Source organism: Trachymyrmex septentrionalis, unplaced genomic scaffold (assembly GCF_001594115.1).
Source record: "Trachymyrmex septentrionalis isolate Tsep2-gDNA-1 unplaced genomic scaffold, Tsep1.0 scaffold128, whole genome shotgun sequence".
Lineage (NCBI taxonomy): Eukaryota > Metazoa > Arthropoda > Insecta > Hymenoptera > Formicidae > Trachymyrmex > Trachymyrmex septentrionalis.
In genome coordinates, this window is record NW_017304417.1 from 75,689 (window position 1) to 89,677 (window position 13,989).

At 34.4% G+C, this 13,989-nt stretch overlaps 1 protein-coding gene across 3 annotated transcripts; it reads left to right on the plus strand.

Moving 5' to 3' along the window:
* Nucleotides 1-7,098: 7,098 nt before the first annotated feature.
* On the plus strand, nucleotides 7,099-10,661 carry LOC108756523. 3 transcript variants are annotated; one of them, XR_001939836.1, is made up of 7 exons: nucleotides 7,099-7,433; nucleotides 7,620-7,777; nucleotides 8,196-8,355; nucleotides 8,439-9,002; nucleotides 9,072-9,362; nucleotides 9,715-10,046; nucleotides 10,246-10,661. XR_001939836.1 is itself a non-coding variant. In XM_018500403.1 (7 exons), the coding sequence occupies exons 1-7, from the start codon at nucleotides 7,298-7,300 to the stop codon at nucleotides 10,282-10,284; spliced, it is 1,584 nt and encodes a 527-aa protein (XP_018355905.1). In that variant the 5' UTR covers nucleotides 7,099-7,297; the 3' UTR covers nucleotides 10,285-10,661. The 3 variants fall into 3 exon arrangements, 2 of the variants coding, with proteins under 2 accessions (XP_018355905.1, XP_018355906.1); XM_018500403.1 differs by having other exon boundaries at nucleotides 9,715-9,950; XM_018500404.1 differs by having other exon boundaries at nucleotides 7,100-7,433; nucleotides 9,715-9,923.
* The last annotated feature ends 3,328 nt before the right edge of the window (nucleotides 10,662-13,989 follow it).

Consider the following 13,989-nt stretch of genomic DNA (forward strand, 5'->3'; position numbering starts at 1 on the left):
TAAATATGAATTAACCTGGATTAACTATGTGTTCAAAATTATTTATTCTTTCTATCATTTCTTTCTATTTCTGCGGCATTGTATTACGCGCGCAGTATCACCATTACGTGCGACCGTATCATCGCGCTGTCTAAAATAATAATAATAATAATAATTCAGTAGAATAAAAATATTTCGGCATGAATAATCGTATGTAATAAATGTTAAAGGAAAGATTACGTAAAAAGAAGATGGAAACGAGAGATAGTAAGTATACATGGTATATATAGTGTGCGGTGGGAACCGCGCCTGGTAATGGCGGTGGGGTTGGCGGTGGATCGCGTCTGGAGACGAACTGCGCCCGGAGATGGCAGCGGGGACAAGCAGATCGCGTCCGGTGGCGGCGAATCGCGCCCGCCGGTCATTTACTTCGCGTCACTTTCTTCACCATGACGCGGACGCAAGGTTCCGCGCACCTCCGCTATGTAATTTCCGACTACATAATTTCCCGCACCCGGGACATCCCCGCACCGCCTCAATCCCGCGCCGTCACCCACTGTGACGTCATTTTCCTTCTTTTCCCCTGTGACGTCACTTGCTTGCCTAGTGACGTCACCTGCTTGCCTAGTGACGTCACCTCCTACAACGTCATTCACCTTCCTCTCCCCCTGTGACATCATCCCCCTTGCCTAGTGACGTCATCCCCTTCCCTACCCGCGGACTCCCCCGCACCGCGAGTACTTACTGTCCCTCACTTTCCCTCAGAGCTCCAGGGTTAGAATCGGCCTTGTTTACCTACTCACTTGAACAAAAAATACCGTTGTTGTCATTTTGGAAACAGAAAACGTTTTAGTGTTCACTTTTTGAAATAGTGCAATCAGTGCAAGAACAGAAAACAAACCTTTGATTGGATGATAAAGAATACACCAATAACAGCGACCGCTCACTCAACTGTCGAGCCCGCTAAACGCAGCCATTTGAGTGCATTTGCAGGAACTTTGGGTGACACCCGAGTAAGGAATCCGTACGCACCTCTAATTACCTTTGGGTACGTTCGGAGGGAATCCAAATAACTTTTATTTAGTTTACATCGTGCACTTGATACACGTATTAACTAGTAACTTTCTATTAAATTATTTTAATTTCTTAGTATTAAATTGGTACAATATGCATCAAAATGATTAATTAAATACACATGTGGTATATGTATGTGTTTACACGTATTGCCGAAATTAAGAGCCGGTCTCACCAACTCCAATTAACCTAGGCTACGGTCCATTTGACCACAGTATACGAGTATACAGTAGCGCAACTCTCTGGTCGGTATCTTTAATGTTAGTTTTGGTCAAAATGGAGTGTGCATGCGTGAAATAAGTAAGTTATTTAGCGTTGCCACCTAAATTGTTTTCTCTTTTCATTCTTTTTTCGCTCTGTCAAATTTCCTCGCAAAACTCACTAGATTTATTCGCATTGCAATCCAACCAATTCGTTGAAGTGAGTAAGGCCGAAATCAGACTACACATTGAAGAATGAGATTAAAGATTAAAAGATTGAAATTTGATTAATCAGAAAAGAAGCCAAAACTTCTTTGTCCTCATTGATAAAATGATCTGATTCCGGTCTAAGTGCTATTGTAGGAACATATTGTAGCATATTAGAGCATGCAACGCGAATAAACTTAATATTGTAATGAAATAATTTAAACTTTATGAAAATTAATAAAAATAAATTGTAAATATATTGAAAAATAAAGAAATAATATAGAAAAATTAGGAAAGATATTAGATTAACTTAAAAATGTATATATTTGTATAAAGAAATATGTAATTATATATCTATAAAAATATTATAAGAAAACTGATATAAAAGAAATTTATATACATATACGAGGGTGGTCCCAGAAGTACCCGACCTGACGTACAGATGGCGGTTGTTGTATAAAAAAAATCACTGTAGAGAAAAGCACCAACTTTCTAAAGCTTAACTATGAAGTTTGAAGACGCTACGTTGTTCAGTATTTGTTTGGCAGCTATCAATAGTGGACGATCTCGGTGAATTTGCAAAGATGGAAAAAATTGGTCATCGTTATGTGATACAATACTTTCATTTGAAAGGTCTTAGCCCAACCAATATCAAAGCCGAGCTGGATTCTACTCTGGAGGAGTCTGCTCCTTCGTTTACAACAGTAAAATATTGGATGGCAGAGTTTAAACGAGGCCGTACGAGCTGCGAAGACGAACATTGCAGTGGTCGACCAAGTGAGGTGGTCATTCCAGAAATGATGAAGAAAATCCACAAAATGGTATTGGGTGACCGTCGATTGAAAGTGCGCGAGCTAGCAGACATGGTAAACATTTCAAAAAATGCTGTACATCGCATATTGGCTGAAAATTTGGAAGCTGTGCGCAAGGTGAGTGCCGCGCTTGCTCACAATCGAACAAAAGCAGCGTCGGGAGGATGTTGAGTTAAAGTTCGAATTGCTTCCCCACGCACCCTATTCGCCAGGTTTAGCCCCCTCGAATTATTTTCTCTTTCCAAACTTGAAAAAATGGCTCGGTGGTAGAAGATTTACCAACAATGAAGAGGTGGAGTCTGCGGTCAATGGCTATTTTGAGGAGTTCAACGGTTCTTATTATAATATAAACAGGCCATCGAAGCTATTGAACATCACTGGGAAAAGTATCGAGCTAAAAGGAGACTACACATTGAGAAATAAAGATATTTTTTCCCAAATTTTTTGTTTTCTTTGTTAGGTCGGGTACTTCTAGGACCACCCTCGTATATCCAAAAAATAAGTTTAAAATACAATAAATAAAAAGAAATCTTTCTTGCTCAGTTTTCTATGTTACTTTTATTCACTTTTTTATTTTATCATTTTTTCACAAAAATTAGACCAATCTCTCGAGATTTCTCACACAGCTTTTCATCAAATGGACAATACATGTAATACTTGCCTCTACATTTCTACTCTGAATCATGTCTGCTTGAAAGACAAATGTTTAAGTGGAACATTAAAATAGAGAGAAAAAGAGAAAGAGCAATAAAAAAAAGAGGAAAAGAGACGAGGCAACTTTCTTATTTCACGCATGCGCACTCCATTTTGGCCAACATAAAACCAAGAGATACTGTGGTAGAGCATAGAGTCATGGTGAAAGCTTTAATTAATAAAGTAATAAAGTTATTTTATAGATATATCAAAATTATAAATAGGTAAGCCTATATATTATTATAAAAATTTTGATTTAAAAATATATATAAGATACAGATATTATGTGGTAGGAAGCATCGAAAGTGACATTCTAACTTTGTTATCAATATATTATATAATTATTATTATGTAGTTTTAACGTCTTTTTTGCAGAAAACATGACTAAAATATATTAAAACATGACTAAAACATGATTAAAACATATTGTTAAAAAGTTGTTAAAATATTGTTTAAAATTACCAGTATATAGCATTTTGACGACTGCAAAACATTTTATTAGAAAATAAAAGTATTGTTAAATGAAAGTGTTATTTCATTATTGTTTCGTATCATCACTATTTTAGTTTTAAAAGTGTAAAACTAGGGTAACTGTCCCAATTACTGTACCTCTATTAGTGTGCTTTTGTATTTCGATAAGTTATAAAAGAAAACTAGCATGAATAAATACGAGGGCAAGTCAATAAATTTTTAGAAAAACATAGTAAAACATTTTTTTTATCGATTCATTTTTATTTCTCAACATAGTCTCCTTTCAACACAATACATTTGATCCAACGATTCTCCAACTTTTTCAAGCCATCCGAATAATATGATTTGACCAACCCTTCAAAATAAGCCTCTGTTTCAGCGATGAGCTGCTCTCTGGTGATGAAACTCTTTTCTCCAAACCATTTCTTCAGGTTTGGAAACAGGAAATAATCGCAGGGGGCTAAATCTGGCGAGTATGCTGGATGGGGAAGCAATTTGTAGCAGAATTCGTTGAATTTGACCATCGGTGTCAGGCACGTGTAAATCCGTGCATTGTCTTGACGGAAGAACACTTTCTTCTTCGCCAAATGGGGACGTTTTTTCTTTGTTAAAAAAATGTTATTGAAACGGTCCAATAAGGCTGCGTAGTAATCGCCATTAATCGTTTGCTTCGACGGAAGGTAATCGATATGAATTATACCGCGTGCATCCCAAAAAACTGTGGCTATCACCTTTTTGGCTGACTTCACGGTCTTTGCCTTCTTCGGAGCTGATTCACCCGATGAAGTCCATTGTTTTGACTGTTCCTTCGTCTCGGGTGTGAAGTAATGGATCCATGTTTCGTTCACAGTAATGAATCGACGCAGAAATTCATCTGGATTACATTGAAACATCTCCAAACATTATTTTGAAATTGTCACACGGTCGCGCTTATGGTCCACAGTGAGCAAATACGGCACCCATCTTGCCGATAGCTTTTTCATACCCAATTGTTCACAAAATTGAAATCACTGTGCCATGTGATATGCCTGTGGCCTCAACAAGCTCGCGCATTTTCACTCGTCGATCAGTCAAAACAACATCGTGGACTTTATCGATGATTTCTGGCGTAGCAGCCTCAATTGGGCGTCTCGAACGTGCATCACATGTGGATATATCACGTTTAAATTCATTTACCCAATTGTATTGGGAGTACAAATTAGTTCGGTCCGTTTTTTGTGTTCAAAAATGCATTTATTTAAAAAAAAAATGAATGAACAGGTTAATTAAAATATTGTCCATCGCTGGCTATTACTTTTTCCCATCTCTGAGGCAATTTTCGAATTCCATTTCGAAAAAATGACTCGTCTTTGGAGGCGATCCAAGTTTGGAGCCAATTTTCGATTTCTGCAAAAGAAGTGAACCGGTGACTTGCCAAATGGTGCTGCATACTTCGGAACAACCAGTAATCAGAAGGAGCAATGTCCGGAGAATACGGCGGATGCGGTAAAACATCCCATTTGAGCGTTTCCAAATATTTTTTTACCACTTTTGCGACATGAGGCCGAGCGTTGTCATGTAGAAGAATAACTTCCTTGTTTTTGAATTATTCCCATGGCTCCCAATCGTACAGAAACGGCTTGTTGAGTTACTCCCAATGATTCTGCAAGCTCCTCTTGCGTTTGACTCTGATCTTCTTCGAGTAATGCCTCTAATTCTTGGTCTTCGAATTTTTTTGGCTGTCCATAGCGAGGCTTGTCTTCAACGCTGAAATTTCTATCCTTGAAACGCCAAAACCATTCCCTACATGATTTATCAGTTGGAGCAGTGTCACCATAAACTTCGACAAGCATTCGATGGGCTTCAGCTGCACTTTTCTTCCAATTAAAGCAGAAAATTAAAACCTCCCGCAAATGCTGCTTGATTAACACAAAATTCGACATTTCAAACACAGCAAAAATCAAGATTTTTATATGAAACTCAAAGCGATATGAACTGAATATTATTAGCAGATGTCTAAGGTTTCTGAAACCACCAAAATCAGCTGTCACTATGAACCAGCTGGAACAGCTAGAACCATCTTTTAGAAACGAACCGAACTAATTTGTACTCTTAATATATCCAATTGTTATAAAAAAAACAGATCTACTTCTGTCAATATTTTGTAATTTAACATAAATTCTTGTCAATATTATATAATTTAACGTAAATTTTACTCTTACAATTTTTAAAATCTAAATTACCGCGTTTACGATACTCAAAGTGGGGATATAATAGCATCGATGATTGGTTCTGCCATTTTATTGTACTTCAAAACCAATGAAAATTTTGATAAGATTGACGCGATTCTCTTATAGGAACTCTAGCTTCGAAGTATTTGTAGCGCCAAATGAACCGTATCCCTTAGGAAGTAACAAACTCACGTTACTATACACTGTTATGCACTTTTTAATGGAATTAATTGCATGGATTTAAACGCAATTATTAAGTAAATCTGTTAAAAAAATAAGAGTATCAATAGAGTGTGCATAAAAATAAGTTAATATGTTTAAAAAAATTTATACTAAAATGTGAATTTATCACTAGCCCGTACCGCAAACCACGTGCAAACCGCGCTCCATGTAATATCAGCGAAAAAAATAGGCGCTACGTGGTATGCGGTTCTTTAGTTGTCGAGTTAGTTACTATTAGTTACTGTACTGCGTACCGCGTGCCGCGCTCCATGTAATCGCACCCTTAGCGTATATCCACAAACTTACATAGTTGCATAAATTATCCAGTCACATTTTACGTGCGTCTATATAGGAGAAATGCGATTGGATAATTTTCTTTATGCATACGTTTATAATATCGGTCGATTAAGATTGCATTTCACTTAACGCTCGCAATGCTTGCAAGCATCGTTTGTCCTTGTTTAACATTTGACAAAGATGAAATGATTCCACGAGCGTTGTAAATGTTAAGTGGAACGCAGCCTAAGTGTCAACCGTGATTAGTCAATTCTGCTGAACAGCAAATGCAATTGGTTAGTTCCAGTGTAACAATCGACCGATTAGATTAATCGGAATTGGTGACTGGTCTTAATTCTACAATAAAGTCGCAAGTCGTAAGCCGTAAGAAATTGGCCAATCACAGGTATGTGTGAGAAGTATAATCGACTATGATTGGCTACTTTCTTACGACTTTATTGTAGAACACACTACATTTCAAGGCTGTGTTCCAAATTTACAGCCAGCACTGAAAATGCTACAGTTTACGTTACGTGCCCTATACAGGAAAATTTTATTCAAGATGCTGTAGTATGTATATATAGGATATGTAAACGTTACATATCCTATATATTTCGAGTAAAATTTTCCTCGAAAAAGATGTTTTGGAATATAGTTTAAGATTATTTAATAGGAAGTTACTAGTTAGTATCCGTATCAAGTGCACGAAGGATGCTTTCCATTTAATGACACAAGTTGACACAAGTCAATATAAGTATCGTTTTATTTTTGTCACTCTCTGAATGTCAAGAAGGATAGAAAAAAACGATACTTGTGCCGACTTGTGTCATCAAATGAAAAGCACCCGATGTAAACTAGGCCGTTGGGTGTTGAGTGAGAAATCTGAACGCACCCCTGGATATCGCATTGAAAAAGTTCGCACTCAGTGCGTACTAGTGCAGTCTGTCGAATGCGCTATAAGTATCATTCAATACATTTATGACATCACTCGTATGCGTATGCATTGATTATCATTGATATGAATCACTGTAGACAAAATGTACTAAATGGCGATGTCTCACACACACAGTGAATACAAGTGAAGATCAGTGAGGAATTTTCGGAAAATTATAGTTTTCCGAGAAATGTCGAAGTAATCTAAAAGCGCTCGCGAATGTATGATGCGCTCCGAATAATAATAATAATAATAATAATAATAATAATAATAATAATAATAATAATAATATACAGAATGCAAACGGCTCATTTTTATTGCCATCTCATTTGGGGTGTTTGGTGTTTCCTACAAGGTAATAACGCATTCTTGATTACGCCTAATTACGCACATTTCCCATGTCATTTCATTGAGTTATTATTACATCAATATTTCTTGTGTTCTCTGTATGTCACAACACTCCGTTTTTTTTATTTGTACATGTTAATTGTAATAAGCTGTGTCACCATTTTTAATTAAGAGTGTTTTATTTTATTTTCAGTTATTGCCAACGACTATGTTCAACTGTCACATGATGGACCAGTTGTACTGGGTGGGACAATCACTTTTAGAGCAGATGTATACAGAGATGGCAAACGACCAAAAGAAACTTTCATATACATATGGAATGATAATTCATTAATGAAATATAAATATGAGGTTACAATGTTTTTCATATTAGTTATATATATAATACAATATAAACTGTTTAAAATTAACTGTATTCTCAGCAGAAAAAGCAACTGTACTTTCAAACTGTTTTTCTTTAATATGATTATATATTTTGATTTAATAAGCAACTAAGAGTAAGACAATCATAAAGAATTTTACAATCATTAAAGAATTTTACAATAGTTGCAAAGCTGCTTTTCCTGCTAAACATAACCATTATTACTTTTAGCCACATTCAGTTATTTTATTTATTTTTTGAATGTATTCTTGAATTTTTTGAAGAAATTCTTTTAATTTAGAAAATATTTAATATTATTTAATTTTATAATTTTTTTCATAGATCATTTATTTTTTATGTCAATATTATAATGGGTTGTCATTTTTATCGTACTCTGTAACATTTTAGAGCAAACAAACGTCAAATACAACAACATTTTGGAGCATAAATTATCCACGTGAAAGCAACATTACTGGAAACTATACAGTGGAATTAGAAGTCAAATATCTTCTCTATTCAATTTTTTGGGTATTTTATACAAGTGCTCGTATCGAGTTTGAAATTTCTGGTAAACTTTGTTGATGTTGACAAAATTTTTCTAACTGTTTCTCTCTGTCAAATATCATATTTTATTATCTGTTTTAATTTCAGAATCTCTTAATGGTAATATAATCATAAGACAAGCTAATAAAACCATAGTGGGAGAATATATCTCCTCTACAAATGAAACCAAATTAACGATAGATTTGCGAAAAGGAGATTATGACTTTATAATACAGAAAGCAACAGCGATATTGACATATTGGTTTATTGACTGCAAGTATTACGGTCAAACAAATGATTTTGCTTTTGTTTATAACTTTACAAGTCCTGATATAACATACGAAGTAGGAGCTTTAATGATCGTTTCATACGACCCGCCAACAACCACAACCATGGCACCTACAACTACAATCGCACCTGTTAATGTGACAACAGTTGCATCCAATATTACTACTGCAAATTTGAATGGGCCTCTTGTCACAGTAATAACATTACCGATAACTGTTACGAGTGTAAAACCTCCGATGAAGTCTACAATTGCACTTCCAATTAATACAAGCACAATAGAACCTGCCAACATATCGTTGCCATACATTTGCTCAAATACATCTTTCATTCCACCGGATCCTAAGAAAACATATGGATACTTTTACAAGAAAATCCATGTTCGTGGTTAGTAAAATGTGCAATTGACATTTTATTGATAATTATAATTTTTTATTTTCTAATAAATATCTTCAGCTCCCGTGTCAAATATCTCGGTGGAAGGTACGAATTGGATCCAACCATGGGACATGTTATCTTTGAATGTAACTTGCAAGGGATCAGGTCCGTTTTCTAAGTGTCTTGAATTTCACCGTGGAAAGTACAATGCAACGGGAAATGAAACGTGTAATGACGTAGTTGACTTGCTCTCATGCAATTTTTCCATTATTCATTATTTTCTTGAGCCCGGTGTTTACACAATATTAATCATATTAAACAACGAAGTTAGTACACAGATTTATCCACTAACGATAAACATTTATAAAGGTAAATTCCTTTACTGTGATATTTCTAACTAATACCGTTTTCTTTTGGTTGCACTAATGTACTGAATGCATATTAAAACTGTTGTACACTGATTTAAATTGTGTAGAAGTAAAATTCAAATATTTCGAATTATAAAATACAGCTTTTACTTAATGGCACAATAAAATGTATTAAAGATTAAAGTATTGTTTAATCTGTTTTTATATACTTATATTAAACATACATCTTTATGTCAATTTATGACGGTTTTAACATGCACTCAGTGTGCACTAGTGCAGCTAAGAGAAAACGCTGTAAGTATTGTAATTTATGAATATACACAATGATAATATTCACTTTAACTTTCTTACAGTAACAACAAAACCGCAGTTATCAGTTATCATAGTGCCAGTTTCTTGCTCAGTTGTTGCTGTGGTGCTGATAGTATTCGGCGTGGCGTATTACATCCAAAGTAGAGCGAGATTCACGATAGAAGTCGCGGACTTTGATTTTGGACAAAGTAATCCAGAGATGGAGTACAAAACGTTTACGGAACGTTTACGAGATTCATTTAATAACACTGTAAGACCTGGCAGCAAGCAGCTAAGCGTACGTTATTACGGCAGCATGAATCATTAAAATATACGGGCTGTGCAAAGCTATGTGATCTCTATTGCCATCTCTTTCTGTTGCTTTTTAAATGTAGTATGATTTATTTCTTTTTCATTTTTTTGTTGATTTCTTGTGCTTAACTTTGGTTTGCCTATCGCAGATTTGATCTGATAAAAAAAAGACATCAACATGAAATTTTTTTTAATAACAGACAACTTTATTTTTTTCTACTTATTATTAAAAAAATTTATACCGATTTATTACTAATATACGAACTGTTTATTATGTATAGGGATATAAACCACTCAGCAATCCACAAACACTTCAGTGATGCATAAAAATGAGAAATAATAGTTTTAAAAACGACACTGGAACAAAAGTTTCTGCAAGGAGTGAAAGAAAATGAGTAATGCGTTATGCAAAAATATCCGTCGGCAAAAATTTAACGACATTACTAGTGAAGAGGTCTGTCGAATGCTATTGTGCGCTAATAGATACTGGAAAATTTGATTTAAAGATAAATTATAAAAAGAATGAGAAAGACAATGTTGTATGACAATTTTTAACATTATCGAATGAAATCGAGATTGTACATAGATGAAGAAATTACAATGTATATATAGGCTGTGAATATAATATGTAATGGTGTATTTTTTTTAGAGTTGCTCTTAACATGAAACACACAAGAGAATTTGATATTTTTTTAAGGTTGCAATGAGAATTATCTCAACTTACATCTCTTTTATAATTTTTCATGCATTATTGTTTTGATTTGTTGTTTATTAGCGATTATAAATGTTTTGCACGTATGCGACACAATAGTGAGTTTTAAAGAAAAGAAAACAATAGCATAATTTATTAACTTGTAATGAAATTTGCATACACATACATATACACGCATGCATATGTACACATGTGTATAGAAATCCATGAAGAGGCTTTATTGAAAGTAAAATCAAGCGTGTTCGTAAATTTTTAGATAATACATTGTATTTATAGCTGATTAATAAGTACATTTTTCAGAAAATTTTGATTCAAATAGAATCATTTTAGATGAAATTTATTTATCACTGAGCTCCAAGAATTAACTTCGGAAATGTAATAATCGCAATATTATGGCATAAGAATAAATATTTATCTGCTTATCTTTAATAAAGAAAAAGAAATGTTAATAAATGTTATACTATTTCCGTTTCTGCATGGTGTCATCATTTGACGATTGTCGAAATATTATCGATGCATTACATCAGGCGTTGCAGTTGTGTAATACTTATTATTGTAATAATATTGTAATATATATTTTCACATTGAGAACTAGTTTTGATTTTGACATAAAACAAAATGTAAATATTTTAATCGGCATTGTGTGTGAACTATTGACCGAATATCCACTGATGAAACATCAGTTAATGAATACAGCAAAAGTGAAGAAATTTTGTAGAAAATTTTACGCGGGGTCTACAATAGAAATATTAATGCTAATAGTAGCTAGTAGCTAATGTAGCGGTCGTAGTCTTAAGTCGTAAAAAATCAACCACTCATAGTCGAATATAAGAAGAATAATCGATTATGATTGGTCAATTTTCTACGACTCAAGACCTTACAATCGTTAAGACTTCTGTTGTAGACCTCGCATTAATGCCTGTTCTACAATTGGTGGCAAGCCATTTTAGCTGTAGAAAATTGGCTAATCAGTTAAGTGCAAGAAGAATAATCGACTATGACTGATTAATTTCTTACGGCTTACTGCTTATAACTATTGTATAACAGGCCTATAGCCTGCTGCATACGATGCATGTTTTTTTGCTGGATTGCTAGCTGGATTAGAATCTTGCCATCATATGGCTGCAATACTGATAATGTCCCATGTACATACATACACGGAATCGGACCGACGGATTTCTTACTAGAAATGAGTTCACTAGCATTCCGTTCCGTTCCATACAAAAACGTAAGGCCGTAAGACGTAATCAGTAAGCGAATTGCCCAATCACGGTAGAGACCGTAATGCCAATAGCCAATCTTCCGATTTCCTTACTGATTAAGTTTTACGTTTTACCTTATGTTTTTCTATGTGCTCCCGGCTTTTACGATTTCTTTGCTTACGTGTTACCACTTTACGTTTTTGTATGTACCATGGGCTTTACTAGCATTCCGTTCCGTAAGAAGTTTCTCTACTGTATCGGAACCACCGGATTCATAGCTGGACGAGAAGCTGGTATAGAGAAGATACGGAATCAACGGATCATGTCGATTGCAGACTATGTTAACCCAGCTATTGTTGATGGTTGAGAATTTGACAACTTCAAAGAAGAAAATTAATAATAATTCTTATTTTTCAATATGATATACTTTTGTTTTATATATATGTAATGCCAGCAGTTCTTTAAATAATTCCGATGTCATTCTGAAGTAATTGAAAAAATTTCACGATCGGTCGTTTGCATTCCAATGACTAAATTATTACTTGCGCCTTGGAGGCGCCTCATTCTTTGTATAAACATTGACTGTATCTAGAATTTTCGTTTTTTTTGTATATTTCTGCTGTTGCAATAGAACGTTATAAGCAAAATAAAATTTTCGCACACTCTTAAATACCGAAATAGCACACCAACTTGGCATATTTCTTGCTTTTCGCAATAATTTTAACCTACTTCTTTATCCATCGTTATAGATTACGAAAAAAGTTTCTGAATATTCATTTCAATTTTTAGATTCAGATTTTTAGATCACATTTAACCAACTGAGCTGAATTGCCATTCCATTCCGTAAAAATTTTTTCTACCGGTCCCATGTAGTCGGAACACAATGGAATTTTGGTGACAAAATATATCTCACTCTTATAATTCAGTATTTTTGATTATTTAAAGTAATGTTATATAGATAAGATAATTGCATAAGTTATTAATATTGCTGCTTTGATCGCATTAAAATTATGAAATATCGATTAAATCAAACAAATTAATTTGCAATCGAGGTAACATTCTGTTCCGACTACATGAGAGTGCCATCCCATGTACACGGAATCGGAACGGCGGAACGGATTTTTTACTAGAAAATTGAGTTCACTATAATTTCGTTTCGTAAGAAATTTCTCTAACCGTCTCATATAGCCGGAACGGAATGGAAACAGACGGAATGTCGCCTCGGTCGCAAGCTAATTTGCTTAATTTAATCGATATTTCGTTATTTTAATGCGACCAAAGCAGTGATATGCATAATTTGTGATATATATAATTATTTTACCTATAACATTACTTTAAATACTCAAAAATACTGTATTATAAGAGTGAGATATATTTTACCAAAATTTCATTGCGTTCCGGCTACATAGGAACGAGTAGAGAAAATTTTTACGGAACGGAATGGCATATTCAGCTGAGTTGATTGAACCTAAAAATTGAAACGAATATTCAGAAACTTTTTTTAAATAACGATGGATAAAGAAGTGTTATTACTAATGTTAAAATTATTGTAAAAAGAAATGTGCCAAGTTAGCGTGCTATTTCGATATTTAAGAGTGTGCGAAAATTTTATTTCGCTTATAACGTTCTATTGTAACAACAGAAATATACAAGAAAATGAAAATTCTGGATACAGTCAATGTTTACACAAAGAATGAAGCATCTCCAAGGCGCAAGTGATAATTTAGTCATTGGAATGCAAACGACCGATCGTGAGTTCTTCAATTACTTCAGAATGACATTGGAATTATTTAAAGAATTGCTAGCATTATAGTTGGACTATGTATACGAGGTCTGTTCAAAAAGTATCGCGAATTTTGAATTTCCGCGGGTTACGTATATTCGATTTTCGATTTTTTGTGGCGTTATGTTGGTACTCATGTCTGTCACTTATGCCGACAAGTTCGGCCATTTTGAATGTTCAGTTAATTTTTGACAGCTGCTTTGCTTGCACGTGTTTTGGCTCGTCTTCGATTTTTGCCTATTCCAAAAAATGGATCAAAGAATCTGTATCAAATTTTGTGTGAAAAACAAAATTAAGTGCGCGGACGCATTCCGAATGTTGACTGTGG

Excerpts from the sequence above, each read along its gene's own strand:
- LOC108756523 (XM_018500403.1), top strand. The coding sequence starts at position 7,298 with ATGTATGATGCGCTCCGAATAATAATAATAATAATAATAATAATAATA. Across the intron at positions 7,434-7,619 it reads TGTTTGGTGTTTCCTACAAG|TTATTGCCAACGACTATGTT; the intron begins GTAATAACGCAT and ends TTTTATTTTCAG. Across the intron at positions 9,951-10,245 it reads CTGGCAGCAAGCAGCTAAGC|GGATATAAACCACTCAGCAA; the intron begins GTACGTTATTAC and ends TATTATGTATAG.